Source organism: Hibiscus syriacus, unplaced genomic scaffold (assembly GCF_006381635.1).
Source record: "Hibiscus syriacus cultivar Baekdansim isolate YM2019G1 unplaced genomic scaffold, ASM638163v2 tig00117056_pilon, whole genome shotgun sequence".
Lineage (NCBI taxonomy): Eukaryota > Viridiplantae > Streptophyta > Magnoliopsida > Malvales > Malvaceae > Hibiscus > Hibiscus syriacus.
The window spans coordinates 388,776-414,963 of NW_024063539.1; the positions used below are offsets into that span (position 1 = coordinate 388,776).

Sequence of the window (26,188 nt, forward strand, 5' to 3'; positions counted from 1 at the left end):
AGATGTCGGGATCGACTGAAATCGACGAAAATAAGTGATGAGATTTTAAAATTCGACGAATCTTTAAACGCTTATCAACAACAAATGGTAGTATTTTATGACGAAAAGCTAACGGGGTTTTGATCGGATATTGACGTCGGTGTCGATGAAGGTAGCAATGACAGTCATGGGTGATCGGTCTACGATCATCGAAAGGGAAAAGGGGAAGGAGAAAAAGAGAAGGGGTGGGGGGGAGGGTGACGCAAGTTGTGGCTGTTGGGGTTTTTTAATAAAAATTTTTTTAATTTTTAATTTTTTTTAAATAAATTATCAAAATTACGAGAGCATAACATGTGTCACTTAACGATCAAATTTAACGGTCGTTACGGTCTATGTACCTAAAAATCTCCAATAAAAACGTTAGGTACCTATTTTTAAAGAAAAATTTTGTAGGTACTAAAACGTTTTTCGAAACAAAATTTAAACATTTATTTTTGTATTAAACCATCTAATAATTGAATTTTATTATCTCTCTTAATTTATTTACTATATTTTTAATTTTTTAATTAAATCACTAACTTTATACATTTTTTTTCATTCCACCGTTAATTTTCTAATAAGTTAGGACGTGGATTAAATAAGTATTTTTTAATCATTAAAATATAGGTAAAAAAGAAAAAATAACTAGAAAAGAAAATAATTAAAAATTAAGATACCCTTAAACCTCATAACCCTCATAACCCTCTCCACTTCCAAATGTTATCTTCGGCTTGCCCTTTTCCGCCCATTTTCCTTTGGATGGCTCACTCTTTGATTTTCTCCCACCGTTTCTCCTCGCTTCGATCTTTTCTTATTTTCATAGTCGCCAACCCTTGCCCTTGCTCTCCAGGTATTTATGTTGCTCTCAGAAGAAATTCGTTTTGTTATCGATGCGCTTTGTGGATCTAAGAAGTTGAATGATGTTTTTACTTTCGAAATTATGAAGAAATTGAACGATGGAAGGCCTGATGTTATTGTTTATAATATTTTTATTAATGAGTATTCGAAATTGGGGATTTTGAGGAGGCTTTGAGGTTTTATAAGAGGGTGAAAAAAGACAGTGAAGTCGGATGTGTCTATTTTAATACTCTGATTAGTAGTTATCGTAGGAATGGGAAATCTGAATTGGAATTGAAGTTGTTTAGGAAGATGAAGGAGAAAGGCTGTAGTCCTAATGTGTGTATTTTTAGAAAAATGAATGTCGATGAAGCTTTTGAGATGACGAACGAGATGATTCGATCTGGGTACGAATTTTACTTGGCAATTTGTGAGATTTTGGTCAATGGACTGTGTGGGCGGGTTTTGGAGGGATCGTATTTGGTCATCGATTTCTCTATGAGGGGACTTCTGCCGAAGGGGTTTTTGAGAGTAAAGTTGAAAATTTATCGCCACCAAGTAATGGTGATTACTGGCGTGGCTAGCCTTCATCGGAAGGCTATGTAAGTTGGTGACCTTCGGTTGTGAGATTGGGTAGTTTTCCATTGGAGTAATCGGAAGGTGACGACAAGGCGGGGAAAGCGAAACGGAACTAATGAAATCTGATGGGGAAGGGGAAACTGAAAGTGAGCGAGAAATGAGGGGAATAATATTAATAAAATATTAATTGATTTAAAAATTATGAAAAAATGTCCTATCATTGAATTATGGAGTAACTAAAAAAATGAAGTTCAATGATTAAATTGAAAAAAATTAAAAGTATAGTGAACAAAATAAGAGTAAAATTCAGTGAGTAAATTCGCAATTTACCCTATTTATTTTTTCTTTTTCGTACAGAAGAGATCGAAGATTAAGAGAATTATGCGAATTTGGTTGTTAATGATAAATTGTAACGAGTAAAAAATATAATTAATCTTTTTTTACCTATCTGAATAGATATGTACAATTTCAATCTACAAAACTTGAGATGCTGCATCTTGATCAAGCCTGAACAATCCCCTTTTTCACCAACATATCATAGACTCTATCCACCTTGCTTGCTTCAACTTTGAACAGGTTGTGAGCATCAGATTTCTTTCTAATATTTCCCTTCATAATCTCCATTGATAAGGTCTGCAACATTGACAGATAATGTGAAGGCAGTATTCTGATCTCACTGCAAAGCTGTTTCTCCTGCACAAGATAGCATGATAAGAGACTCAAAATCCGAAATGATCTTCGAGATGGTCTAGACACAAATGGTTTCCGATTAAACTTGATGCTACGTTATATTTTACATGTATACGTAAAGTTGGCAGTTAATTACTTAAACTTGGACTTGTAAACAATAACAGTATGTCTATGCAGTGTAGAACAAGGTAGGGAGGGCATCCTTACAGAATCCGACAATAAATCGGCTCCTATGAATCCGGTGATATCCCAATCATCCAGGGTGCTTAATGTAGTTTGTCCCATGACAGTTGATGATTCTTTACCGAAAGGTTGTAAACCAGTGGATCCCCTCACGATACCTCTCGGATTGCCATGCAGCAACACTTTGCCACTAGGACCAGCTTGTACATTTTCCTCGAGTCTCTGGGCATTTTTTTCAGTTTCCTTTTTTCTCTTCTGTTCAATAAACTTATTGGCTTCAGCTGTGGTTCGGCAACCAGCAGCTCGAGCTTCCTGCACATAAAATTGACGTGAATGGTGTTAAAAAAAGTTGATGCTTAAATAGATGTATTTGGAGATTCAGCCCCAAGGGGTAGAAATCAATGTAGAATTTTGAACCATTTGGAAATGAAGAATGACAACAATTTGTTTAAAAGACGAAAGCCTGAACCAAGCCAAAAGCACATAGTTTCTAATATCTAATATCAGGCTCCAGCACTTCTTAATGCAGTTAAAAATGTAATCAAATTTCAATCCCAATGGAAACGTGAATTTAACTGCGGAAATCTATACTAGTTCATAGAGTGCATAAAAGTATACAAAGTCAGCACAAGGCAAGCAAGCATTTAACCTGAAGTTCTTGTATTCTTTTAACAATCCGATGTTCCTCTATGACACTCTTAAGAAACTCTTGATGCTCTTCTTTTGAGTGGAAGCGCATAAACACCTTGTAACGCTGGTATATTTCCCTCTCCTCGGGTGAGAGGTTTCTCTCGAAAGGGTCGGGGTAAAGTAAATTTCTTTCCAGGATAAAATCCTTCCTGCGCTTCCTCTCATCAAGCCTGTCAATAAATCATTGTACCATAAATCTGAACACTCAAATCTGATAAAAAAACTAACAATACACCATCCAACATAATTTGCAATATGCAGCATGATATGCTACTCTATAGTATGCTACATGCCAATTTCTTCTTTCCAACTAGTAAAGTGAAATGACAATACGAAAGCAACCACAGAAGACACACAGCTCAAAACATAGAACTGCATAAATGAAAGAATACAAGCAGAAATCATTCAGCTTGAATACACTAAAAATCTCCAAACAGTTCGCACTCAAGATTTAATGTAGAGACGGATTCTGCAATCAACTCCAAATTATCATGATATTGTGGGAAAGTTCTATCCTGATATTTGATGGTGCATGAAGTCGAAAACTCACATGCTCTGGACTTTGAGTTTTATTCTTAACACCTTAGAGGAGCTTCAAGTAGTTTTCGAACTCAAGATTAGGTGTTTAGAGAAATTGCTTCATTTCACATATTGGGAGTGTGTAATCTTTTCTTTCAGAACTACCACTTTCTATATTCCCTATAAGATCTTTTACTGAAAAATGATGGTCAGTATCCCATAAGACCTTTTCCATGTCAAGAGACAAGAAATTGTGACTTGCATACTCACTGTACATAGATAAATACCTTTTTGAGTATATATGTAGTACACGCAACTTCAATTCATGCTCAGCCTTGGTGTCGGTATCCTTAAATTCCATGTCTGCCAATAACTGCTCAGCGTCATTATCATATTCAATCTCAAATTCCTGCCTCTTGGAATTATAGCCACTCAGCTCAGTCATAGAAGGTTCCTCCTCAGTGAAAACCCTAGGTTTTTTCTCGCCAATGCTCCTGTCTGATTGAGGTTCTGATAACAAGGTTTAAGAAAGAAGGAATTATGTACTTGCCTAACAAATCCGTGAAACATGGTCAACAACATACATCATATTAATCACCAAAATTAAAAGAAGGGGAAGATCAACTCAACAAACTCACTTCAGAGAGAGAAAATTAATTTATTACTATTTGCGTCACAAATTATGGTTATGATGCTTATAGTTGAAATCCTTTCTTTCAGAATAAATCATTTCACAATACTTACAGACTGCCTACTGCCACTTGTTAGATTGGCATTTCCATGTTGGGAGTAAATGATTTCGTGCAGAACGTAAAGTCACAAGCGGCAGTCATGATAAACAGCAATATGAGAGAACATACCTTCTACTTTAATGCCTTCTTTATTCTGGACCATGTTGGAGGTCTTTTTGCCAGCACTTGGGAACTTGTTACCGCCACTGCGTGAATCAATATGGGACCCTATTTCTGATGCCAGAGAAAATGCATTATGTTTATATAATATATATTGTAGAAAAGATAATGTGTTGTGTTCATATAAGAAAATGTTGCCACACAATCATGCCTTTCAAAAAATCAAAGAGGCGACCCCACTTTCAATAAAAAAAAATGTCTCAAATTTGCTGATGTCATACCTCCAGTTAAGCTAGATGAGGATTGATGAGCTGGATCTTCTTTTCTTGGTGCTTTATATCTGATCAATTATAGGAGAAGCACAAATGAATCACCAAAACCAAAACAAGACAAAAAAAAGGATATGAAGGGGAAGACAATTACTTGAGTTTTGCACCGGAGGGAGACTCTTGTTTCAGGGAAAGCTCACCATGTGTGGTGAATTCTGCATAAATAACCATTTAGTCTAGCAACTTTATTTCGCGAAAGCAAATGCAAAATAGGACTCTCAGAAATCGAATAAGACAGACAAGAATATTGACAATCTGCATATCACTCTTGTTCCCAACAAAAAGAAAGTGATCCAATTAGAAAAAAATAATCGTGGGAAGGAAAACAGCCAGGAAAAAAAAATCATCTTTATAGCAACAATTTAGCAACTGGTAATTACTTGAAAAGGTTTAGTCTAACCTTCTTTGACTTGACCATTCCCTTTGGCCATGGCAAGGAGCTCCTCTCTGCTCTTTCCCATAACATGAGACAAGTCCTAAGAAAAGAACCATGCAATGTATTATTACTAGAAAATTTTTATTTTTATGTTTATTTACGTGTTTTTGCATTTGCATTTGCATGTGCTTATGTGGGTAGTGTCTTTAAAGCCAAGATTATAACACAAGTCTTACTGGCAGAGGAAAACAAGGAGAGTTCATGTATATAGCATTATAGTGATCAATACATTGTGATTTGCTCTTAGTTCCAACATGTTCTGCAACTTCAGCCCAATTTCCAAATCCATACATTTCAATCCCCTGAAAATAAGATATCCATCGTCTAACCATCAAATCCAATGGAATACAGAAGAATATGAGCAGCAGTTGCCAGATACGTTAATGCCCCTAAAAGTAAAGCTAGCATATAGGCATACCTCAAGAAGCAATATCTCCTCATCTGCATTCCAGTCTGGACAAATAAGTGGGAAAGACAAATTGTCCTGCGTGGAAAAAAAAATTAGCACGCATGCTCCAACCAATAGCAAAAGGGGCAAAACCATGTTTGAAGTCATCTATCAATATCATAAGAATAAATGAAGGAAATAGAGTAGATGGTGAAAAGAATGACAGCTTTTGATGCCAGTTAGTATACAAATTCACAGATGGCAATCACTAAGTTGTGTCCCACCAAAGAGAGGTTCCAGAATAGGTAAACAAAGTTTCCTAGCATTGAGCAGAAAGGTGAGGGTGCGGTGGATGCATTTGTAACAAAAATTATGAAACATGCGGTAAGAACTTCAGCAAAAAAATGGCATCGGTATTTGACAGGAAACAAATATGTTATTAACTCGCTTAAAACCTAAGTAACCATGTTTCGTTAACATTTATCAAAAGTTCTAGTATACTTTACTTGGGTAATTGGGTTAACCATCACTGATATGCTATAACATTGAACTGCTAAAGAAAAAAGTAACTAGAAAGAAGGTGACTAACCATAACCCTGTATGGATGATTGGCCTTGTGAGTAGAAATTTCAGCTCCAACAGAAAAGCATTCAATACAAAGATCAAAATCTGGACAAACTGCACACTTAATCCGAACCATTCCAGAAAGATCCTTGTTGCAATAATTACAGTGATATAAAGCTGGCCCTTTTGCTTCACTTGGTACTTGCTCAACGCCTTATTGAAAGAAATGGAATCAATGGATTAGAAAATAACAAAACTAAACGATAAACACAATCATATCTATAATGGTCATCCCTCAAAACAATCAAAGGAGGTAAGACCATAAGACTTCAGAATTTGAAGGAAATGCTAAGCCAGTAGCATTTCTTTTTCATAATATTTTTCAGCCATTTACGGTTCAGTTCATTGTTCGTGAAACGCCGCCTCGTCGCCTTGCCACCTCGTCGCCTCTCGCTGCCTCCGACGACTGAAACGCAGCCTCATGTACTCGCCACCGCCTTGGTGGTCAGAGGCTTTCTTCTAAACGCCTCGCCTAGCCTAGCGCCTCAAAGCGCTTTTTAAAACACTGATTCATACTTCCACTACATGGTTTCTTGTTATTGCCCTTTTTCCAAATAAAGTTAATTTTCTAATCAAGTAAAAGTAAAACTACTTCTGATAAAAATAGGAGCTAAAAGTTAATATAAAAGCCTGCCTGGAAATCTAATAATTCTATATAATAAAAGTAAATTTTTGCATTTTATAAATTTTTGCATTTTATAATCAAAGTAAAACCATACGTTTTATTCCTAAAATTGTACCATTATTCCTTTTGCAACTAAACAAGCTTTAGAAAGATTAAATAATAAAAGTAATTTTGTCATACCAGTAGATGGGAGCTCTACACTGTCGACGACACCAGACCCGGTCTTTTTCCTTTTGGATCTTCAAAAAGAAAAAGGGAAAATTTTCAACTATAGACAAGATCCTTGAAGGAAATAATTCATAAAATAAATGAAATTAAAAAAACATAAACAAAAGGGAAAGACCTTTGATTTAGATCCTCTTCAGTAGGACGAGAGACTGCCCTCGATCGACCCATGCCTTCAATTCACCTAATTGCGCCAAACAGTAGCCACCCAAAACCCTAAATTACTTGGAAATGGATAGAGAGAAAATCATAATAAATTAGGGTTTCTAGATTTTTAGGGAAAAAGGATAATTGAACTTTTAAAGGTAACTGCTTACTGAAGATGGGCAAAACGAGGAAGGAAGTGAGGAGCGAGAAAGTTGGAGAGAGTCGCACCTAATTTGACCCGAACCCACAACTTGTTTCTACTTTATGCTGTGCTTACTATCCACGTCATAACCCGAATTCATTAGGTTTGAACCAGACCCGCTCTTTAAAAAAAGTGAGATTGGTCGGATTTTAATAACTTGATTGAATGACAAGTGCTTTTTTATGTTTGAAGTTTTTTTTAAAATAGCATTTAATTTTATTTTGTAATCACTGACATTTAAAAAACTTGTTACCCACTGTCGAAGACTTCCTTAAGTCCTGCAATTTTATTTTTTTCCAGCTCAACGGAATCTAAATGTTTTAAAAATAATTTTTTTGAATTGTATGAACTAAATTATCTTATTGATTAAAATATGGTTGTTATCTTTAAACGTCTTAGATTCAACCATCAGAGATTATAAAAATGTTTGAATTTTCATTATTAAATAATTAAGAATCTTTATAACATATAATATTTGTAAGCACTTACATTAATAATAAAAAAATTGAATTGGGGGTCTTATTTTACTTTTACATAAATGAGTTTCCAAAGCCGAAGTATTTTTTTAGATAAATTATTTAACTTGATTTTTAATAAGAGACATAAATCAAAATTGATACATAAAAATAAATAAATTCTCAAACTCAAAGTATCTTATACTTATGATTGTTTATTTTTCAATAATGAACTAAATTTCAAAAAAAAACTTTTTTTTGTTTGTTTCTTTAGAAAATCAATAAAGAAAGGAATAAAAAAGTGGTGATGGTTTATATACATTTCTTTATTCCTTTGAGAAGCATTGGTGATCATTTTCGTCGCGCACATATATCGCGGGGCATCATCGATGGTCGTTTGATATTTGTTTATGTCTTTGATTCATCAAAATAATTATTTTTACAATGTTATCTTGATAACTCTTTTTGTTCTCTTGTATTTATATTTCTATCTTGATTTTGATAGCAAAAATCATATCTTTATTCTTGTAAAGTTATATTGAGAACTCCTATAATTATCTTGTCTTTCTTTATCCACTTATAATGAAGAGAATAATTAATATGATCACTCTTGTAATAATTATTATTATGCGTTTATCATATCTACATATTATTTGTATTCACTTCAAGGAATATATCATTATGAAAAATATACGTATTAAAGTAATATTCACTTCAGAGAATTAAAATAAATTCAATTAGCCAATTTTATTATATTTGTATTCGCTTAAGAGAATTAAAGTAATGTAAACTTTAGTGACGTTTGTATAAAAAACGCCGCTATAGATTGATATTCAATGGTGTTTTTGGAAAACACCGTTATAGATGCGTACTTTAGAGGCGTTTTCGTATCAAATGCTGCAATTGTGTTGTACTTTAGTGGCGCTTGTTTCTACAATAGCCACAATTTTTCATCATCCGATTTATTTTCTTATTTCAGATTTTCTCTATTCACGATTAAGAAACTCAAGGGGCTAAGGTAATCGACTCTGCTTCTGTTTCTCCATTTAATTAGTCCATCTTTAGTGAACAGTGTTGAACTATGTTACATTTCATTTTAATTTTATAAATTTTGATTTATTTTTCTACATAATTTGTGTCGTAATTAAATTTTAAGTTTATTGTTATTAAATAAAGCTACAAGATATTAAATTTAGTAAAATAAAGTAGAAAATAATTTATGCGAAATTAGTTAACCATAGCAGTGTTTGTAAATAAAAGACACTAGAAGTTAGATTCTTTTGGGACGTTTTGTGAAGAAAACGCCACTAATAAAGTACAAATTTAAGGTGTTTGTTAAAAACACTATATAGTTAATAGCGACGTTTTCTACATAAACTCCGCTAAATATCATAACATATAGCGGCGTTTGAGATAATAAATGCCACTAAAGACAATATAATTAGCGGAGTTTTTAGAGAAACGTTGCTATAGAGCTTGACCTTTTGCGGCGTTTTCTGTTTACAAACGCCGCTAACTGTGTGACGTTGGTTTTAGAGGCGCTTTTATTGGTGCCGGGAAAGTTTTTAGTGGCGCTTATAAACGTCGCTATTGAGCTAAAACAAACACTGCTAAAAACCTATTTTGCTAGTGTTGTTTTTAAAATACTTGAGAGCTTTGATAACCTTATATATAAATCCCAACACAAAATCTATAAGGATGCAATCTGCAAAATGCCATTTATGTATATTCCAGTTAACTTTGATCCAATCTCTACAAGTTTCATCCTCATATTGGATATGGATATGAAGATGAAGACTCTTTTTTCTTTAGTTACAAAGATGAAGACTCGTTTGCATTAACCTTTTGCATCTCAGATACAAATGGAGACCCCTCCCTGGATGACCTTCTGAAACCAATGCCCTTACTATTCTTCTTCACCTTCTTCGCAAAACCAACCAAAAAGTAGTTGATGAAGACTCATTGGTTGAACCAGAAATGACATCGAGCTTATTTTATGATAACACGATGGAGCTGTCATCAAACTATAACCTGGATTTGCGAATGATCACTTATACGTGGATTCCTGGGACACCATTCACGAAAAGTGAAATGGAGAGGTTTCTCAACAGACTTCGTTGAAGAGTTAAGTTCTCCGGTTATGGGTAAACGATCATGAATCTATCAATAGATGACTAAATAGTAGAAAGAGGATAGGAGTTTTGGTCCTTTTGGGCTTCGATCTCAATGGAGAACGTGACCTATCCTTGCCACCAATCGCTGACGTCAAGACCCAGCAGAGACCGTAAATCTGCAACAAAACACGGTGTGCGAACGCAGGAGCTAGCAGAGCTATCTAACGGTCTCCGACGGCTTCGACGATGGTGTGTTCGCTCAGGCAAAGTCTCCTGATATTTACCTCCCAACTTTCGAGTCCGTCGGTTCGCGGAGTTTGGCGAGTCTGATAAAAGAACTCGGCGATTCCGGTATTCCCATCGATTCCATCATCTACGACGGATTCATGCCGTGGGAGCTCGACGTCGCGAAGCGGTTCGGGATACGGGCGGCGGTGTTTTTAACTCAGTCTTACGCTGCTAATAGCATACACTACCATATGAGTCGGGGTTTTCTGAAGCTGCCGGTTGAGGGACCCTAAGTTTCGCTTCCCGGACTGCCAGAGCTTAAAGTTTGGGAGCTTCCGTCGCTTGTTTATCATCATGGATCGAACCCTGCCTGGTACGATGTCGTCGTCGGCCAATTCTCCGACATCGAAGAAGTTGATTGGGTTCTAGTTAACACCTTTTACGAACTGGAGAAAGAGGTACGATATTGTTTCAATTATTTCAGTTTAGCGAATTTTAGTTAATTTCCTTAAAGTCCTTTTAGTTAATCTTTTTGAATTAATTAAATAATTCATATTTCAAGTCAAGGTTACATAAATTAAATTTGTCCAACTCTTTCATAAATCAACGGAATAAAAATAAAAATGTTATTTTTATGGGTGTTTTTACTCGTATCTAACCTCTTAAACATATTTAACGGTCTAATATTTTTTAATTTTATTTATAAATATAATACTCAAACATAATTTTGTAGATTCTTGATAAGTAATTAAGATTTTATTTAATTTTTTGGTACATAGATTTTATTTTAATTTTAATTCAAACGATTAAATTTATTAGATTAGATCTTATTATTAGCTTATGTGCTATTAGATCTTAATTCAATTGATAATTGTTAAATTTATTAAATGGGATATCGTTATTAGTTTATATTTTATTCTTATTTTAAACAAAATAATAGTCGTTAAAATTCAACTGAAAGAATTAAATCTACAATTTATGCTTAATACAAAAACTGATATCAGATTTGATTTAATTAATTAAAATAGTGTTTAATTTATAATTAATAATTTAAATTTACGAAGTAAATAAATTTAAAAAATTAATTCAATTAAAAAAATAATTTAATAATACAGAGGTTAATTAAAAACTTTAACCATTTTAAATATATAAAAATGACGAAATCGCTAATAACAGATAACAACTTCAATTACTAAAAAAGATAACAACTTCAATTACTAAAAAAGGACAAAGTTGTGGATACGATCTCACCTTCCTAAGTGCTATATCTATAAATAAAATCAAAAGTGTACTAAATCAATAAATATTTTTGGCTATTGTACAAAATCAATAAATATTTTTAGAGGGTTATATTGGGATAAAGATTATATGCTTATGGATTGAGTTGCGCTCGTAACTAATTCAATTAGAGTCATATATTTGTTTATCCGGTATCTAATTTAATCTGATTTAAAAAAAATGATTGGAAAAATGATTTGATTTTTAGATAAAAATTATATTTGATATACTTATATATAATTCTTATTTTATTTGATAAATAAAAATTTAACTAAAAATATATAGAGATAAAATATTTATTTAATTAGATAATAATATATCTCAATTTAATTAAAATTGATATTTGAAACGAGTCACGTTTTATATTTTTAAAAAACTTTTATTTTTTTTATAAAAATTATTTTTTTTATAAAAATTATTTTTTTGTTAAAAATCTATTTTTTAAAAATCTTCATAATATCTCAATAACCTTCTGTTCATGCCATGGGATTAAATCCAAACAACCCCGCTGCTAAAACTTTTAGGGGGATGTTCTGGGATTAAATCTCATAAAATGTTACCCTATTTCACACGTTCAACTTTTTAGGGATTTATGACTTAGAGATTTAAGAGTTTATAAATTTAAAGTTTTAGGATGATGACAAACAAAATAGTCGATCAATTGATGGCCAGTGATTGGTGGTGGTCATTCGACAATGAAGATAATAATTGGAGATGATCGAAAATGTAGATAATAATTGGAGATGATCGATAATAATGAAGATGATAATTGGAGATGATCAACAATGACTGGAAATGAAGGTTGAAACGAGGGATTCATCAAATCTAAGAATTAAGACGCGTACAACTTAAGACTAATTCATATAATATTATTCGGATAGTATCCTAACAAATATTTTGTTGTTGTTGGTTTTGTTATACTAGGTTGCAGGTTGGATGTCAAAATTTTGTAAACTCGGGGCAATCGGACCAGCCCTTCCATCCATGTACTTGGACAAAAGGCTCAAAAACAACAAGGATTATGGTCAAAATCTCTTCAACCCCAACACATGCACATGCGTGAGACGGCTAAATACCAAACCAAATGGCTCAGTGGTTTACGTCTCATTTGGGAGCATGGCTGAGCTCGGTGCCGAACAAATGACCGAGGTAGATTGGAGTCCAAGCTACCCCATGATTTCAACGACAAGACTCAAGAAAAGGGTTTGATTGTCAGATGGTGCCCGCAATTGGAGGTCCTAAAACACGAGTCCGTTGGATGTTTCGTGAGCCATTGTGGGTATGTTGAAGATGTTTGGGAGATTGGGATCGAGCTTTGGGTGACGAGAAAGGTATTGTGAGAAGAGAGATTACAAAACAATGCATAGATGAAGTAATAATGGGAGGAAAGGGGCAAAGAGATCAAGAAGAATTCAATAAAGTGGAAGAATTTGGCAATAAAGGCAGCCGATCATGGTGGAAGTTCAGACAACAATATTTTAATCAAAACTTAGATCCGCATAAGTCAAGTGAAAACCAATTATAGGGCTATCAAAATGCATAACCATACAAGCACACTGGAAATTGCTGAAATAGAATTGATACTACAACAAATGAAACAAAATAAACTATGCAGAACACAACTTATTACTTTCAGAAATCATTGAACCAAACAAGTATGCAAAAGATATTTTAAAAGAAAATATTCTGAAACTCTTCAGCTCAGGTCTCCATAAATTTTCAGCATATATTAGCTCAGGAGAACGAAAGTTTTTTACAGTTAACATCATCAGAGTAGCAGAAGCTTTCAAATCCTAATTCCAGAAGCCTCAAAAAATATATATGTATAATATATATGCATATATACATTTGTACAAAATCAACGGATAAAAATGAAGTCTCCTCAGTTCAGGTCTCCAGAAATTTTCCGCATGGACTTCCTCGGAAGAACGAAAGTTTCTATTTTCAATCATCCTCGGAGATAAACATGAAAAACATCAATAAAAGAGAAAGAAAAGTATAAAATTTATATTAAATAGCCGAAAAACAACAATTTCTCTTCAGCTCAGGTCTTCTTTTCAGGTTTCTTAATCGATTTCTTTTTCTCTCGGAAGAACAAAAGTTAAAATTTTCTAAAAAGGTTTGGGTCACCATCAGATTCAGAGACCATTTTTGTTATCAATTTAAAACTTGATACGCTAAAATTCTGACAGTTAGAGAAAGGCGAAATCCTAGCTTTGGAAAACAAAGAAAATTTATGAGAAGAGCAAAAAGAAAAATATTAAGAAGCTTAAAGAAGAGAGCTACATGATTAGCAATCCGCCGATAAGTTCTGATTTGAGGAGAAACGGAGTATAAAGCCGTTTTATAGACCTCGACAACCAACTAACAAAACCCTAGACCTTTCAAATTAGGGTTTTATGTTATTGGGCTTGAGCGTCAACTACATCGCTTAATAATAGGGTTTGAGGTGAGTATTTGATTGTGTAGAATTTTTGAATTGGTCTAAGTTTATGGGCATTATTATAATATTTATTTATTTTAATTAAGTTAAGTTTGTAAAATTTGAGTCTAGTCAGATTGAATATATTTAGTTAATTTTTTTTTGAATTTAAATATGATTATTTATAATATTATGATATTGATTGATTCTAATTTAAATTATTATCTCTAACTATACACGATTTACATATATATTTATTCATATTCTTTTTTCATATGTGCAAGTAAGAGTTTTAATGTGATTTGTTCAAATAATAAAATTTAAAATAAAATGTCAATGATAGTGCAAGAGCAAAGAATTGGTGAGAGAAATAATTTGTATAAAATTATAGTTAGAGGATAAAATTAAATAAAATGCAAAGTTGAGAGATGAATTTAAAAATGAGTAATTCTCTATAAAAAAGAAAAGAAAAAGAATTGAAGTTATATATTTATCTTATAATGGATAAAGGAATATTTGGTTCAAAATTAGTAAAAGAAAATTATATTTAAAATGAAAGAAGAATCGAAGATGTATGATACCTGATTTTTTTTCAGGTCAATGAATTGACGGATTTAATTAGATAGATTGGATCAAAATTTTTACACACCCCTAAATGTAATAGGGGTCAACCTTCCTCTAACATATTCGTGTAGATCATTAGTGGTCTAACTCTCGTATCGATTTAGTTGTTTACAAGGAAGACAATATCTCTAAAATAACTCTTCTACGTAGGAGAAGAGATATAACAAGCTTAAATAATTTAAAATTTAAGTATTATTTATTTTAAAATTTAATTGATTTTTATTCATCTATAATTTTGAACTTTGGGTTGACTGATAGTGTTGACTTCATTAGTAAATTGGTCTTGAAGTATTAAATTAGATCGAAAAATATCTATTCTCAAACTCAAATGAAAGATGTAGCACAACTAAATCAAAACTTAACCAAGCATGAAAATCACATTCATTCTTTTACTAAGTTAAAAAAATGTTTTGCAAACTCAAACTTTAAAAATAAAGCTAAGCTAAATTCAAGCCAACTTTCGAACTACAAATGTCAAGCTCAAGCTTCTTACAACTTTAGCTCCATCATCCCCACCCATAAGTAGAATATATATATATATATATATCGCAGAAATTCCAATGAATTCCAATCCCATGTAACAGTATATTGTACAACAGTGAAACAGTAAGATATTGAAGGAAAATCAAAGTTCAAAAGCAATCATTTCATATCATTCTAATCTTTCTTATCAGTTGTTAAATCAACTGGAGCTATTGAAGGTTCCGCCATGGAAGATTCTTCAAGATGGAGCTGTGCAAATTCATTGATGATCCTTGTTCTCTCCTTGTAAACAGAATCGTTTTTTTCTTCCTCGGCTTTTTCGACCTTCTCCTTTGTCAACACGCCTACGTCTTCCGCTGCCTTCGCAACTGCATTGAATGCGTTTGAAAGCCATGAAGCTCCTGTAGATACGTAGCGGTTGCTCATGATTGCAGTTCCTGCAATACTTGCCTTCTGCTCGGCAACAGAGAAGGCGAACTTTGTCTTTTCAGATACTTGGTATCGCTCGTCCATCTCTTTCATCTTTTCGTTTACCACAGCTGTTCCGATGCTTAGCTTTTCACTCAGACCCACTTTCTGATCGAAAGAAGTTACGGCAGCAGAGGCATTCAATGTCAATTGATGCTGTTCATCAAAAGCTTTTGCCTGGGCTATGGCATCCTTTCCCAAGACAAAGCCCTTGGCAAGCATGGTGCTTACCATATCTTCAGCCTTTTTCACAGTAGAATCGGTAACAACTGGATTTTTCTCCTTCAAATAAGAAGATAGCACAATGATGACGAAAACAAAAGACAGTGTATATGCAATAATTCACTTCTTTCAGTCATATTCTTACGAATGCATACAAACAAATGATGCACTCCTACTCGTCATGTTTCTTGAAGTTCTTGTGACTAACAGCCATGGTCAGACGCATATCCAAACATGGGTTTGGAGATATAACCCTCCCAAACTCTCCAAATGCATGAAAAAAACTTCTTAAAAAATTGAACATAATCATGTCGTACACATACCCATATCCAGAACTTGCCCCGAGTCTGAGTGACATAGGGAAGAAACATGCCTTTTCCTATTGTGAACCGGGAGAAAAACAGGCAATGTATATATACAATTACACACACACTAGAAGACTCCCAAAAGATCAGAAAATTTCCAGCTGTTGAGAATCGGTGCTAATTCAGTTTCTAAGTTCTTACAATGGATTGAAAACAGGCTACCGACAATATATGTTACCAATTTCTAAGTTTGGTGGTGACAGTATACAATTACAAACCTTGCATCCTGGCATTTCAGTTTACTTGTCCTCCATTGAAAGGCTTCACAAAAGATGCATTCGAGGATTCGAAGGAATAAAAGCATGTATTTTTGAAGAACCGGTTGACAACAATCGGTTGAAATACTACTAACCCTAATGTTATTATTCTTTGTTACTCTGACTCAGGTGTAAGCGACTAATATGAGTATGTGTTTGACACGGTATATTCAATATATTACCAAGTTTTTTCATGTATTTGGAGGATTCGTGTAAGGTTATATACCAATCCCCATGTCTAAATATATGTTGAATATAGATATTTCAAGCAAAAAGGAAGAGTCGGAGAAACATAGATATTATTATGAGAAAATAACCTCAGTGACCAAAAATGTAGGATATGGTTTAAAGGAGGAATTTTACCATGTTTGATAGGAGAGCTTCAGGGGGTAGCTGATAATCCTCAACAGGTGTGATATTGACAGAAAGATCAACTATTTTGGCTCCCTGAAGCAATAAAAAAGTACATAACTTCATTCAAAACAAGCATTCGTTTTATCAACAAAATAAAGGCATTCAAATTGAATAAGTTGCCAGAAAGCAAGTAAGCCATGTAATTGAAGCTCGATAACTAGATGTCATTGTTAGGCTTTGATGGTCAAAAGCGGCCACACGAGTGGAGTAATTCCCATTCACACCAATGCAGTTCATTCTTAACTTCTAATATATGACAACAGGCAATGGGGATGAATGATGGTTAAGTCACAAAAAACAGACCTGGAATGTTTTAATCAAGTTTGACAGGTGTAACATGTAAAATATAATTATTTTTCCGAAAGTTTCAACTTTCAAATTGCCTGTCCGTTTTGAATTAAGGAAGCATTAACGCTGATAAGAGTTTTGCTAGGTGATACTGTTGATAAATGTAAACTTTGATGAGGAAACATAAGCATAAAAAATAACTTAATATCACTAACATACAGTCAATAGTATTGCTGTATCTGCTCCTTGCGTATCCTTGAAGGTAACATAAGCAACCTGAGCATTTTCAGTCTCCCTGCAAAATTCATAACAATCTTAAGGATGAGTTTTCGAAACAAATCAGTTGGACTATAGCTATGTTACTGGAACAAAAGTGTGGATGTTGAACAAGGGTATGTATCTAACACGAAGTTATTCGATTTCTTTAAAGATTCAATGTATTTGAAGGGTCCTCAGAGGTTCACATCCCCATACAATGTCAGGAAATGTGTCAGGACAAGGGTATTTCAAGAAAAATGAAAAGCCAGAGCAACATTGGCACAGAGCACCCACCTTCGCATTTCAACATACTGAATATCACCAGAGAAAGAAAAGAATTCTTTGATATCCCTCTCAGAAGCAGCTAGAGAAATATTACTGACCTGAACTGTTTTTATCTGTACAGAGAAAACGAGTTGATAAATATATGTATTTAGTATTATTTTCCTATAAACAGGTGGTAGAGTTTGAAAAAAAAAACACCAGAAGCAGGCTTTTACTTTTTCCATGTGTCCATCAAATCACATACGTTCAACTTAAAGCTTCGATTCATTATTTTCAATTAAACGAACATATAGCACAAATACAAAGCTATTTATGGAGTCTTCGGATTCTAATGCCACGGGATATCACATATTCACAATAAACATACTCATCAAACATTTCAAGATAACACTTATATGATACCATGAAAAATGGAAACAAGGCACAACTTTATGTAAAAGCACCATTTATAGAAACCAAAGGAGATAAAATAAGTAAACGGGTACAACAGTTAGCTCCATTCAAAGTTGAGATAAAATTTCTACTCTTTTTCAGCTCAAAATCTCATGAGACGAAAGAAAAAGTGTAAGCTTATTTCACAGCCATTTCAGTACTATATTATCATCAACAACATGCAGAAGTAACTGATAATCAGAAGAGGTTTATTGTTAATAACATCAAAAGTATTTTTTCCTCACATTTGAGACACTGATTGTCCAATTTGTTGTTGCCTTTGTCTGAGGTACTGCTCCAAGACTAAGATTTGTATGGTCCGGTGAAAGCTGCATATGAAATCATAGAAAAAGAGTAAAAATAAAAAAGAGAAGCTCTACTTGGCAAAAAAAGTAACTGCAAATTATGTAAGCATAAATGGATGAATGAAGGACATTGATATACTAAATGAACAAGATGAAAGTAAAGAAAACCAGGATTCATGATCAAAGCGCAACAAATAAACCCGAAACCACAATTCTTTACTGTTACAATGGGGTCCAAAAGCATAAGGAGATTTTACTCATTGGTGCTGATTGATGGTCTGTGGACACTTGTTCATCTCCATGAGACTTTTGGATTAATAGTTTTATGTTACATCACTTTGAATTCATGCAATCTGTTCAATTGTGACCTAAAAATGCAATCCCATTCTCCGGTACCACAGGATTCATAAAAAGTAAAAGCCTAAAAAGAAAATATTTCTCTTCCTAGTACAAAAGAAAATTCTCATTGCCACATAAACAGAGCATTATAACATCAATTGCAACCAAATCATATATCTAAGTATAGAAAGGACATTATACACAACCATTTTATGCTTCCTGCACAAATGAATGATTTAAAGAAAAACACTCTCACCAATAATTTATAGCAATCCTATCTGACCCTACAAATTAAAACTAAAGATTATAGAAATACTACTTCAAAGACTATTAAAAAAGAACCATAAAATAAAATGCATAGACTAGAAATAGCATGAAATGTAAGACAAAGCCACAACTAACAATAACTTGACCATCAAACCATAAAACTTGAAGAACACTTTACAATCATTTTGGTTTCCAAGAGAACTAAATAAAGTATCCCAACTGAATCTTATAATTGAAGTAGTTTTCAGAACCCAAGAACTACAGTGAGATCAATTTTAGAAATCCAAAGTGGCATTTTGGTCTAGTAGAGATCAAGTCAGGAATCTAGCTTTTATAGTATCCTTTTTCCTACATTTTCCCAGATAACAAACAGAGCAACACCCACATTTCTCTTTCAGTTGACCCTTTTTTACTTCTAAAAGAACAAAGAATCATGGATCTAACAAAGCAAATGGTCAAATTCATCAAAAAAATAAATTAAAAAAACTAAAGAAATTAACTCACCGACATTTGCAGATTGTACAAAGAATTCCCAATACGAAGATTACAAGGAATACTGGATTGATTGGATTTTGATAGGAAGATTGAGGGCTTAAATGGGGGCCGCAGCGTCTTTATTCACCTTAAATACGCGGGCTAGTTTCTTCGAAGCACGTTGAGTCTTGCCCCTTCTTTTTACTTTCAACTGTAATAAAAACTGGATAATCTCTGTTATTTTTCCTTCTCAAAAAATAAAATAAAATTTTATTTTTAATTATTTTGTAAAATCCGAATATAAATAGTTGAGAATTACAAATTGAAAAGTTGATGGATGTTTGAGTTGTTAATTTTCAAGCTTATCACATAAACTAGTTTACGATTTGTTTGTTTGTTCTTACTTTTATTCGGTTAATTTGATATAATTAAATATTATCAATTTGTATTTCTAATTTTAACCAATTTGTTTGTTCTTACTTTTATTCGGTTAATTTGATATAATTAAATATTATCAATTTGTATTTCTAATTTTAACCAATAATTTCAAGTTTTCTTTACATTTTTAGTATTTGTTTTTAAGTTAGTATAGAAAAAATATATAAAAAAAAACAAATTAATTCAATAAAATATATTCACTTATGAATGAATTCCAATTGTTTTATAGATTTATTCATAGATGATTCAATTTAATTTGAAATATTATTTAAACATATACATTAATTAAATTAAATTTTAAAATGATATAAAAACAGATTTTTGAATATATGTAGTAATTTAGACTCCTAGACATGTTATAAATCACCATGGCTGGTGGACACTAAGTTTGGATATGAATAAAGTTAGATGGACATTTTTTTTGGGGGAGGTTTTAATGAAGAAGATGTAATTTGATTTGATTTAATTTGGATTAAGTGGATAATTGAGTGTATGAGTAGTGTTTCTTATACTTTATTAATTAATGGTAAACATTATTTAGAGTAATTCATCCATATATCACCCTCTTTAAAAAGATTAATTCTTAAAATATTATTTATTTCCGTGTTTATCATTAGCGAGAATCTCTGGGTAAGTAACAATCTTGAAATTTAAAAGTTTTTCGGATGATTACTTATTTTATTAATTTTATTTATTCAGAAATTTTATTTGTGTTCATATTTTATTATGTGTAAAATTTTTATGTTGTTAATATATATCAAAATTAATGGAGTGCATACTTTAATTTTTTATAAATAAAATAATTGATTTTATGATTTTTTTGTCATTATTTTTTTGAATAGTCTAAAGAGATTATAATATAATATTTTTAGAGAATATTTTTTAATCACTGACAACAAATATATTCTCTACAAACATAATTATTTAAACTTAAAATTTATAAAAAAAATAATAATACTTCCTCCTACCACTAAATTAGAACAATGATTTTTTTATCATCGATTTCGGGTATTAAAACCAGGGATGGTACAATCTCCTTCTATTTGTTTATGATATAAAAGCTGTAAAATTATTCCATCAATTATTTATTTTAAATTTTAAAAAGGAAATTATATTTTAAACTCCAAAGTTATTATCACTTTGATTTTTGGAGAATGTTTTCAATTTAATTTTATCTATGAATTCAATCGTGATATACATTATCCAATTTATTTGTTTTATATTAAGAAAAATCTAAATAACACTCTAGAAACGTAACGTATAATATTAATTACTTCCGACAAAATTAAGAATTTTTAAGAAAATATTTGAAAAAACATGCTGATATTTTAAAATTTAAGATTTGTTTAATTTTTAAAGTTGTTATGCAATTTTTAAATTAATATATATAGTATATCATATCACTTAGAGTGTCAAATGATTTTCTTTATAAATAAAATGAATTAAGATAATATTTCAATTAGAAAATTGAGAAACAATCCTTTAAATCAGATGAATCATAAACATTTTTTTTATCAAATTTATATTCATATCCCATACTTTCTTTAAATTCTAACAACATAGTCATGACGAAGCATGAATTACATCTAAATGCACATAAACGTCAAGAAACTCAATAGATTAGATAAAGTGTTGGGCGTTTACTCATCCGCCAAGTAGAAGATTGTGGGTTTTTTAGGTTCTATAATTTCGACAGTCCCTTCTAACATCTTAGCCACCTTTCCCATTGAAGGCCTTGCCTCCGGCCGGTCTTGGAGGCACCACATCGCTGTCTTCACCATCCGATCAACCAAATCGAAATGCAGTCGATTATCGAAACAGTGCTTGATTTGCCGATCCAAGATGTCCTCCACTTTCATTTCTTTGAACGCTTTGTCGAATGCCCACCTCGGGAAATACCAATCTTCACTATCTATCAATGAGCCTTGCATATCGAAGCTCCGAACCCCACTCACAAGCTCTAATAAAACCATCCCGAAACTGTAAACATCGGCCTTGGGCGTTATGGGGTCCATTTTGAGCCACTCTGGTGCCATGTAACCGCGGGTGCCTCGGACCATTGACATGCTGACCATGTCTTCCTTTTTCCTCAGCTTTGCCAATCCGAAATCTGATATCTTGGGGCAGAAGTCATCTCCTAGGAGTATGTTTTCTGGTTTGATGTCACAATGTAGCACCCATTCTAAGCATTCTTCGTGCAAATATGCGATTGCTCGCGCCACACCAAGCGCGATTCTGTATCGGATGTTCCAATCTAGAATCGGTTTCGGCACGTCGGTGTTTCTTGGATCGATCTCCACTATCTTGTCTAAAGATGGGGCCTGACTTGCAGGGAACAGGTATTTATCAAGAGAACCGTTAGGAACATACTCATAGACAAGGATTCTCTGGCCTTTTTCAGCACAAAATCCCCATAATCTAACCAAGTTCAGATGGTGCATACGAGCAATAATTGTCACCTCCGCCCAAAACTCCGCATCGCCACTGGTCACCTTTTTCAAACACTTCAAGGCAACAACACGGTGGTCGGCTAATTCCCCTTTATAAACATCGCCAAAGCCCCCTCTCCCGATCGGATTCGAGAAGTCACTGGTAGCTGCTTTGAGTTCTGCATATGTGAACCGTTTAGGCCCTCCTGCAGGCAAGAACTCGAGGCCGAAACTTCGAGCCATGTCTCTATACTTGATGTACTTCTTCAAGAATCCCCAGAAGAAAACAACACCAGCAATAAGCTCAGCAGCAAAAAGGGTACAAATTATCACTATATTTCGAACCTCTGTATTCGATTCATCGGGTGGTTCAGGCAGGCTTATATTAACACGACAGGTTGTTTCTAACAAGCTCGTCATACCTGTAAAATTCGATTCATCAGTTTCGGAATCATCGACTCTCAAGAAAAACGCAGCCTCGGTCCCCGGTGACCAGTATCCGAATGCCAAGCGATCGATCTGAAGCACACAATAGCCTTTTCCATCGTATTTGAAGCCAAACCCCTTACAGTTTTGATCGGCAAGGCATTTCGATTGACAAATTGAGAAATTCTCAACTTTGAGATCTGTCTGATCTGATCCTCCAGAGAAGTTAACATAATCCAGCCGAAGAAACTTGGTTTCCCCGTGGTTCTTCCATGGAGTTTTCATCTCACATGAGTAGCTTTCACGATCACTGGTGTTTTGTTTGAAACCTGGTGGGCAAACGCAATAAGTGAGATCAGAATTCGAAGCATCGTTCATGCAAATCGCGTTATCCCCGCAGGTTCCATGAACAGTACACGTTTCATAAACAGCAAACCAAACAACACTCAATTCATTAGCTCTTCGGTCGAAGCTGTAAATCCTGAGATTCCCATCATCATCCAATGTTAATCTCCGTAGCTTGTTTCCTTCACCGAAATCTGAAGAAACCAAAGTAGCTCCAGTCTCTTGAGTCACCATTCCAGTTAGTTCAAGCATTATAAACGCATTACTAGTGCTCCAATATGAAGATGAACGAAAAACCAGGCTTTTCCAACCCACGAACCCGAATTTACCGTTCTTCGATTGCAATGTGGTCTCCTTGCTTCCATTCATTGTCTGGTTAGGCAAAATCGTATCCGTTGGATGATTGAAACTCTGCCAATTGCCATAAACAAGATTACCCGAATCCTCCAAGGTTAACCTAGTAGAATTCAGATTATTACCAGTCTCTGTAGAGTCCCACGGAAACAAGTTTTGGCCTGAAGAGTCAATTAAACGAAGAACACCATTGTCGCCGAGAACAAGGGAGGAATCATCGGTGACCGGAGATTTCGCGTCGGTTGACCAAACAATTGTGTTATAATTTCCAGAAACGTTGTGATACCAAATGGAGAAAATATAGCGATTTGGAGAAGAGTTTGCAGCCTTAAAACCAGCGGCGAAAACGTTGTTTTCAGAGATGAGGAGTTTGTTTTGAGTTGGGCGCCATGGGAAGTCCGAGAATGTGAAAGATCGAGCTTGTAGGGACAAAGATGGTGAAGTGTTTGAGAGAAGGAGAGTGAAGAAGAAGGAGAACAGGACGAGGAGAGACATGGGTATTGCTTGCTTTGTTTTGCTAATGGGGATATTTTTCTTATTGTTTGAACTTTGAATCATCACAGAGGCTGGATCAGGTTAAGGTGCTTTAATGGCGACTTTGATTGGCAATAACTTTTTCAGTTCTTCCACTGGTGCAAATGGGACGGGACCCTACTGCTTCATCTTTTGCCTCCTAGACAAAGGGCTTAACTTTACTATAGTCAAAATTTCACTTTGATCCTTTTATTATTGTTATTTTTTTATCATTTTGGCCCCTACACTATTAATTTGTATCATTTTAACTCCTGAATACTATTTTCAAGCCTACTTAAGATTTATTTTCTTTTCATTTTTCATCTTTCTCCTTCTCTCATCCTATCTTCTCATCCAATAAAAACAAACCTTATGGTTGTTGGAATCCAATGAGTTTTGAAGGTTGTTTTCTTATACTTTTTTACCTTTGAACTTTTAATTATTGTTAAATTGATTTATATATAACATAACAATAACAATATTGATAAATCTATGCAATCTATTTTGTTATTTTTAGCGTCATGAAAATAAAAAATAATTATTTTTTTATGAAAACACTATTTTTAATTATTTTTTTTATAATTTTAATATATTTTTTGGGTGGATCGATTGAAAATAACAAAATACATGATGTCGGTTTAACGTTTTATTTTTGATATGTTGTATTTAAGTTGATTTGATAAAAAAAAGTTCGAGGTAAAAAACTATAGTAAAAGTTTAAAGGCTAAAACAATAAAAGTAATGAAGTTGGAGGATAAGAAATGTTATTATGCCTAAAAGAAAGAAGTGTTGATTGTAGGCGGCTTTGACTAATATTACTACGGTTGGTTGGCTGTATCAATTTAATGTTTATCAATTGTTATGTGCTTTGTTCAAAGACTAGCATGTATCACAGAATCAACTTTTTATTAATGTGTTATTAAGTTAAACATTGAGTCTTAGTTAAATGTGTGCGTATAAATTTCTAATTGTTAATTGATATAACTGTTATATTTTATACATTAATTAATTAAATTAGTAAGAGTAAATAATTTTAATTAATCAAATCTATAATGATTAACGGTTACAGTCGTAGATTTTAATAAATAAATTATTATTTTATAAATATATCTTTTAAGGAAAAATAAAAGTATGATGATTGTTTTGTGTTTGTTAAAGATTTATCTTTTAAACTTTGATGGTGTATATTGTATTGAAATTTGTAATAGGATTAGTGATGATATATGTTGTGTTGCGTTGACTTTAAATTAGAACAACAATATGTAGCATGTAGATGTACTAGTTACAACGTAGTACCGTTTTGTTGATTTTTTTAATTAAGTATAAAATTTATGTTCATAATCATTCTATCTAATATTTATTTTTAAAAAGTTTAATATAATATTTATTGAAGAGATGGTTTCAATATGCAAACGAAAAAGAAATTTATAATAGAGTATAGGAAAACTTTATCATAATTCAAACATTAACTTTATTTGAAAAACTTAATATTTTATCTATTTAACCAATCGATAATTAATTGAAAATTAATAACAATATATAATTGAAAATTAACGAGAAAATATGGAAAATAAAATTTGATTTTTTATAAAAACCCTCAAATCCTAAAATATGGTGATACACAGAGAAGTTGAGCCCAGAGTTGCAAAATCTAAAACCCAAAAATAAACCTCTCGATTCCCAGACTTAAAATATCAAAGAAATTGATGATATCCGGAAGAAGGTTGTTTGGTTGGATTTTAGTCTCCATATAATACGCGCTTTCACTCCAAAAACAAAAACCCATACCCTAGATCGCTTTGATCTTGGCTTTTGATTATCCCAATCTTCACGTCATCTACTACACATGGCTAAAGCTAAGCAAGGACCCCGTTTTTCCAGTTCCGACTAAACCAAACCAACGCCATTTCCTAGTTTTTCTTTTGTTCTTCAGCTACCAATTTCTTTTCTCAGTGCAAATATTTTGTTAGATCGGCTTAACTCCATATATATATAAAGAGAAAGACCCAGTTTTTTAATTTTTCTTATCAGAATTGTACCTAGTTCTGAAGTTGGATTATTTTGAGTTAAAAAATAATTTTGTTTGTGATTTTACGTAATCACGCTGGATTCTACGAGAATTAAGCTAATTAGATCTGTTTTTCGTTATTTTTATTTATATATGCTGTTTTAGGAGTTTGAGTTTTTTTTTTTTTTTTGTGGGGGTTGTTGGTTAGGGAGTGTGTTTTTGTCCTCAATGGCAGTGCCATCGGGAAATGTAGAGTTCAACCAGAAACATAATCAGAATTGGTTCCCCGAATGAGCGTGATGGCTTTATCTATTGGTTGCGTGGTGAATTCGCAGCAGCCAATGCTATGATTGA

General features: G+C 33.1%; 3 protein-coding genes, 2 non-coding genes and 1 pseudogene across 6 annotated transcripts; 1 reads left to right on the top strand and 5 right to left on the bottom strand.

The window, feature by feature from the left end:
- Positions 1-1,820: 1,820 nt before the first annotated feature.
- On the bottom strand, positions 1,821-7,398 carry LOC120198613 (transcriptional adapter ADA2a-like). 2 transcript variants are annotated; one of them, XM_039199920.1, is made up of 14 exons: positions 7,312-7,398; positions 7,113-7,218; positions 6,950-7,008; positions 6,110-6,297; positions 5,551-5,616; positions 5,309-5,434; positions 5,097-5,172; positions 4,791-4,851; positions 4,649-4,707; positions 4,377-4,481; positions 3,804-4,026; positions 2,957-3,167; positions 2,332-2,619; positions 1,821-2,127 (listed from the first exon to the last, which is right to left on the bottom strand). In XM_039199920.1, the coding sequence occupies exons 2-14, from the start codon at positions 7,163-7,165 to the stop codon at positions 1,936-1,938; spliced, it is 1,707 nt and encodes a 568-aa protein (XP_039055851.1). In that variant the 5' UTR covers positions 7,166-7,218; positions 7,312-7,398; the 3' UTR covers positions 1,821-1,935. The 2 variants fall into 2 exon arrangements, with proteins under 2 accessions (XP_039055851.1, XP_039055852.1); XM_039199921.1 differs by having other exon boundaries at positions 7,113-7,210; positions 7,312-7,342.
- A 2,626-nt stretch (positions 7,399-10,024) lies between these two features.
- On the top strand, positions 10,025-12,911 carry LOC120198089 (annotated as a pseudogene).
- Positions 12,912-13,108: 197 nt separating this feature from the next.
- LOC120198665 lies at positions 13,109-13,194 on the bottom strand. Its single transcript, XR_005523388.1, has one exon. It is a non-coding gene; the product is annotated as a small nucleolar RNA Z159/U59 (small nucleolar RNA).
- Positions 13,195-13,294: 100 nt separating this feature from the next.
- On the bottom strand, positions 13,295-13,380 carry LOC120198664. Its single transcript, XR_005523387.1, has one exon. It is a non-coding gene; the product is annotated as a small nucleolar RNA Z159/U59 (small nucleolar RNA).
- Positions 13,381-14,913: 1,533 nt separating this feature from the next.
- On the bottom strand, positions 14,914-19,469 carry LOC120198615 (binding partner of ACD11 1-like). Its single transcript, XM_039199924.1, has 6 exons — positions 19,352-19,469; positions 18,182-18,265; positions 17,514-17,617; positions 17,181-17,256; positions 16,623-16,706; positions 14,914-15,697 (listed from the first exon to the last, which is right to left on the bottom strand). Exons 1-6 carry the CDS (start codon positions 19,355-19,357, stop codon positions 15,122-15,124), a joined length of 930 nt encoding a protein of 309 aa, XP_039055855.1. The 5' UTR covers positions 19,358-19,469; the 3' UTR covers positions 14,914-15,121.
- Positions 19,470-21,347: 1,878 nt separating this feature from the next.
- Positions 21,348-23,899, bottom strand: LOC120198612 (G-type lectin S-receptor-like serine/threonine-protein kinase At5g24080). Its single transcript, XM_039199919.1, has one exon. It carries the CDS (start codon positions 23,869-23,871, stop codon positions 21,400-21,402), a length of 2,472 nt encoding a protein of 823 aa, XP_039055850.1. The 5' UTR covers positions 23,872-23,899; the 3' UTR covers positions 21,348-21,399.
- Between the last annotated feature and the right edge of the window lie 2,289 nt (positions 23,900-26,188).

Coding starts and splice junctions, on each gene's coding strand:
- LOC120198613 (XM_039199920.1), bottom strand. CDS start 7,165: ATGGGTCGATCGAGGGCAGTCTCTCGTCCTACTGAAGAGGATCTAAAT. Junction 7,009..7,112: donor GAAGAGGATCTAAATCAAAG/GTCTTTCCCTTT, acceptor TTCTTTTTGAAG/ATCCAAAAGGAAAAAGACCG. Junction 4,482..4,648: donor CTCATCTAGCTTAACTGGAG/GTATGACATCAG, acceptor CTCTGGCATCAG/AAATAGGGTCCCATATTGAT.
- LOC120198615 (XM_039199924.1), bottom strand. Junction 17,257..17,513: donor CAGTATGTTGAAATGCGAAG/GTGGGTGCTCTG, acceptor TGAATTTTGCAG/GGAGACTGAAAATGCTCAGG. Junction 15,698..16,622: donor AAGCTCTCCTATCAAACATG/GTAAAATTCCTC, acceptor TCTTATTTGAAG/GAGAAAAATCCAGTTGTTAC.
- LOC120198612 (XM_039199919.1), bottom strand. CDS start 23,871: ATGATTCAAAGTTCAAACAATAAGAAAAATATCCCCATTAGCAAAACA.